This window comes from Poecilia reticulata, linkage group LG8, assembly GCF_000633615.1.
Source record: "Poecilia reticulata strain Guanapo linkage group LG8, Guppy_female_1.0+MT, whole genome shotgun sequence".
NCBI lineage: Eukaryota > Metazoa > Chordata > Actinopteri > Cyprinodontiformes > Poeciliidae > Poecilia > Poecilia reticulata.
Genome location: NC_024338.1, coordinates 25725787 through 25729827, shown reverse-complemented (window position 1 = coordinate 25729827; position 4041 = coordinate 25725787). Strand labels below are relative to the sequence as shown.

At 41.3% G+C, this 4041-nt stretch overlaps 1 protein-coding gene across 9 annotated transcripts in view; it reads left to right on the top strand.

Annotated features, from left to right (window-relative positions):
• mpp3a (MAGUK p55 scaffold protein 3a) overlaps positions 1–4041 on the top strand; it is a 26766-nt gene that overhangs the window by 16811 nt on the left and 5914 nt on the right. For 6 of the 9 annotated variants that reach the window (XM_008417026.2, XM_008417022.2, XM_008417024.2 and 3 more), the window contains exons 8-12: positions 349–434; positions 708–782; positions 867–1063; positions 2283–2371; positions 3056–3073. In XM_008417026.2, coding sequence (XP_008415248.1) covers positions 349–434; positions 708–782; positions 867–1063; positions 2283–2371; positions 3056–3073 — 465 coding nt within the window. The remainder of the gene's footprint in view (positions 1–348; positions 435–707; positions 783–866; positions 1064–2282; positions 2372–3055; positions 3074–4041) is intronic. The other 3 variants (XM_008417025.2, XM_017306277.1, XM_008417021.2) reach the window with 1 other exon arrangement.

The following is a 4041-nucleotide window of genomic DNA, read 5'->3' as shown; positions in this document are numbered from 1 at the left end:
CCATATCCATGAAATTTTAATATCCTCTTGAATTCTTACAGCATTAAAAATGTGTTGCTAGTGTTAAGAAAGGAGCTGAGGAGTGTTGCCTGCTGAATGCATACATAATACATGTGTGAYCGTATGATAATGTGATCTCTGAGCCTCTTTGCCTGGAGGGAATATTGATCTTCTCTCAGATTTGGTTTCATTGTTGTGGCTGCAGCTCAAAAGACGTGGRGGATAGAAACCGCCGGAGTCTGTTGCTGTGACAACCAGACAGATGTTAGGATACGACTCAACATTGACGACACTGGACGGTTTTTTTATTTTTATTATTAGTTTTTAACCCGTTTCTGCCTTTTACAGGTTTGGTCCATGTAGGAGATGAACTCAGGGAAGTCAATGGAGTTTCAGTGATTCATAAAAGACCCGACGAGATCAGTCAGCTGTTGGTAAGAAGATCACGCATAATATTATGCATTCTTGTGAAAGTTTTCACCAACTCAGGCAGGAAGTAACCGCTTTCAATTACTTACCATAAGTWCTTGATGTAACATGAAAAAAATAACAGAGAAAATGAAAATAAAGATGGAATTTCTTTGCAAAAAGTCACYGTTAGGAATTACAAATACTTCAYTAAAAGTATATTGACCCTAAATTTTGATCCAAAAATAATAAATTGGAACTAAACTTCATGTTTTTCTGCCTCTTATTTTGTGACTTAGTCCCAGTCCCAGGGCTCCATCACTCTAAAGATAATCCCAGCCATCAAAGAGGAGGACAGACTGAGGGAGAGCAGGGTGAGATGGAAACTGCATGTACTTTTATTTACATACACCACTTAAAAACACCTGGGCTCATTGAAACTGTTCTGCAAACCCCAGGTTTACATGAGAGCCTTGTTTGACTACACTCCTCTGGAAGACAAGGCCACCCCCTGCCAGGAAGCRGGACTTCCCTTCAAACGGGGCGACATCCTGCAGGTTGTGACGCAGGACGACCCCACGTGGTGGCAGGCCAAACGCGTGGGAGACAGCAACCTGCGGGCCGGACTCATCCCGTCCAAACAGTTCCAGGAGAGGTGAGARCGTCCAGCGGCTCCAGCGCTGACGGATTCACCCGRACGTCGCCCGTTTATTCCATTCGCTCGTTTGTAATCCCTGCAAATCCACGTTCATGTGTTCCACTGACAGAGGTCAGCTGTGATTAGATGGAGCATCAGAAAAGCGGGGAAAAAATAAGCAGAAATGCAGCGTTGAACGGGCGCAAACTGATGCTGTGAGTGTCATAATCCACCGGTGAGATGATCTCAGCAGGGAGGCGGCTGCCAAACTCTGGAGCCGCGGCTGGATTAACAACAAACAGGAATGTGGAGAAGAAAATATACATACATGGAGTTTACATTAATYTTAGGGATTAAACAATGAGAATACTGGCATGCGCTTTGATTTATAGTAGGAAATTACTGAGTGGGTTTTTAGAGCGCTTCTCTCTATTTGAGGAAATACTCGACTTTTGCTGAAACAAAATAAGAACAACAGATGATCAGCAGTATCTACGAGGAAATAAAGACAAATCATATTTTGTACAAAAAAAATTGGACATCTGAAAGTTTCTCTTTAGACTTTGGTAGCTTTCTCACTATTTTTTCTGTTTAAAAAACGTGAGAAAAGTGGAGGAAAAAATTGTCTGGAATATTCTTTGCAGGAATGTCAAAATTAAGATTTTTGTCCCCAATACTTAACAGTCTGTTAAGATTATTGCTGATAYTCAATCTTTGTCTGATATGTCATTCAAGTTCATGAAATTAATGTTATTTTTAGGAGTAAAAAAYCTTAAATTGCTGAACTACMACACAGTACTTTGATTAACTGAACTGTCATAAAGCAAAGATCTAAACACTGTCGACATAAAAMAGCATAAACTTCATGATATAGAGACTAAAACACMGACAGTGAGAACAATAAAAWAAAATAGTTTGTGTAAATAGTGGAAATGGAAATTTATGGATCAGCCAAACTCCAAAGGTAAACTTCTAGAAAGCTTCAAAAGATTAAAAAGATAAAGGGCTCCATGCATGCAAAACATGAAAAAAACAAAAACACACATTGCTTTGTCCTCCTAGTTCTACTTAACCGCTCAACATTACATACAGCTGTCCTGCGTTACTGAATCTGGTAATCCGTTGTGTCATAATCTGTCAATGTTTGCTCTGTCTTGTATTCTTGACAATCCCCTCTTACTTTCTGCTTACTCTCGTCTCTGCCCTGATGATTCTCCGCCTGCCTTTATCCTCTCTGGCTCTATGCTGCACATCCCTCCAGGCGGCTGGCCTACAGGATGAAAATGGGCACGCTACCCAACCCAAAATCCCCTAAAAAGCCTGCTTGTAAGTTTCTGCTTCTCAGGATTTCACCTCGTCGTCTACATTTTTACGTAATCCCAGTTTACAACCAGCTGCCCCCACCTTTACCTCTTCTTTTGTCACTAATGTAATAATATGTCTGATGGATGTTTATTGACCTTCATTGATTTTTATTGCCATTCTTTGTTCCTGGATCCACTAGCATTCACGGTTCMTCCCTTGGTGCAGGCATGTTTTTAAAGGGATGAGGAGGAGGGGAGGGATCACAGATATGAATTAATCTCTTTAATGTTCACTCCATCTGGCCAAGTCCAAGTCGTTCCAGACAGCCAARCAGCAGCTGTTCCCTGCATCAATAATATACCACACGTCTCACCTGATGCGGTACACAACATGCAAACATGGAGAGGCTGTTTTGTGGTGCATTAACTGTACGCCATCCGATTACGCCTCGGCTGCAGGGAGAGGATGCAGCTCACTGTTCTACTTTAAGCAGCAGCAGCAAACCTGCAGGGACTCTCCGGTCCTCCTGCTCAGTTCATTCAACCAAACCCTGACATAAGCTTTTAAAATTAGTGTCTCCCTTCTCGTCTCTGATGTCATCCTAGCTCCGCATGTGGAGCCTGTTATCAGCTGTCATGTATATAAAATCTGGTTCTTTATCTGTCTTTAATCCTGTTTATTCTTCTTTGCTGCATTCTGCATCAGCTGAAGGATGCGACAAAGGTGGGTGAATGTGCAGCCACACTCTCATCCATCCACAACAGATCATGAGGCCTTAAAGGTTGAGTGTGTGTGTGTGTGTGTGTGTGTGTGTGTGTGTGTGTGTGTGTGAAAGGCGTTGGGATTTCTGCAGCTTGAAGCTTATTTCCTCCCATCCGGCTGCTGGAGCATCAGGGCAGATTCTTGTTTACTGCAGCAGGTGACGCACAGGTAGAGAAGCATCACTGGAGACATGAGCTCAGCCAGCTAAAGGCTGATGGGCAAAAATAGATTCTGTTCTCTTTTGAGTAAYACTTCTCTTATTTTCCATTTTGCAACGTGTGTTCAGCTCTTTTATGTGAAATAAATTCCAGTAAATAACGTTGAGTTCTGTTTAGATTTCATGAGGAAAAGACACCGAGCTTAAACTAGGGATGCATCTTTTAGTATTTTCAGTTTAGTATTGATTGATGCAGAAAAACRGTGCTGAATCGACTTCAAACGTTTCTTCTTCTTTTCTTTTTTTTTAACACAGACATAAATGTAGTGAGTTATACATCTGTGTGACAGTTCAGCACCGGTACCACACGCTTAAATAAATCAACCGCTGGGTCAAACATGTAAAAACAACACAGCTTTAATTTGTTCAGTTAGGAGTAAAACAGCCAATGTGAAATAAATAATAAGAAACTGAAACTGGTTGACTGCTTTGGTCAAACAAGTAAAAAATCTGCAACAAACCTTTGAAATGGTTCAGAAAGTGAAATTAGAAATTCTAAATGAATAAAAAATGACGTCATTCAGAGCACAAAGCATAGACTTAGACTRAATAGATCCACCCTTATGTATCAGACACATTGTCATGATTRCCTGATCTAGATTTCCTTTCATTATCAAGACCAATTCAGATATTGATATCAGATCGGTGCAGCTGTAGATCATTCCTCCAGCAGCGCTGCTTCTCCACCTGCCGCCTGCCTGCCTGCTTCCTG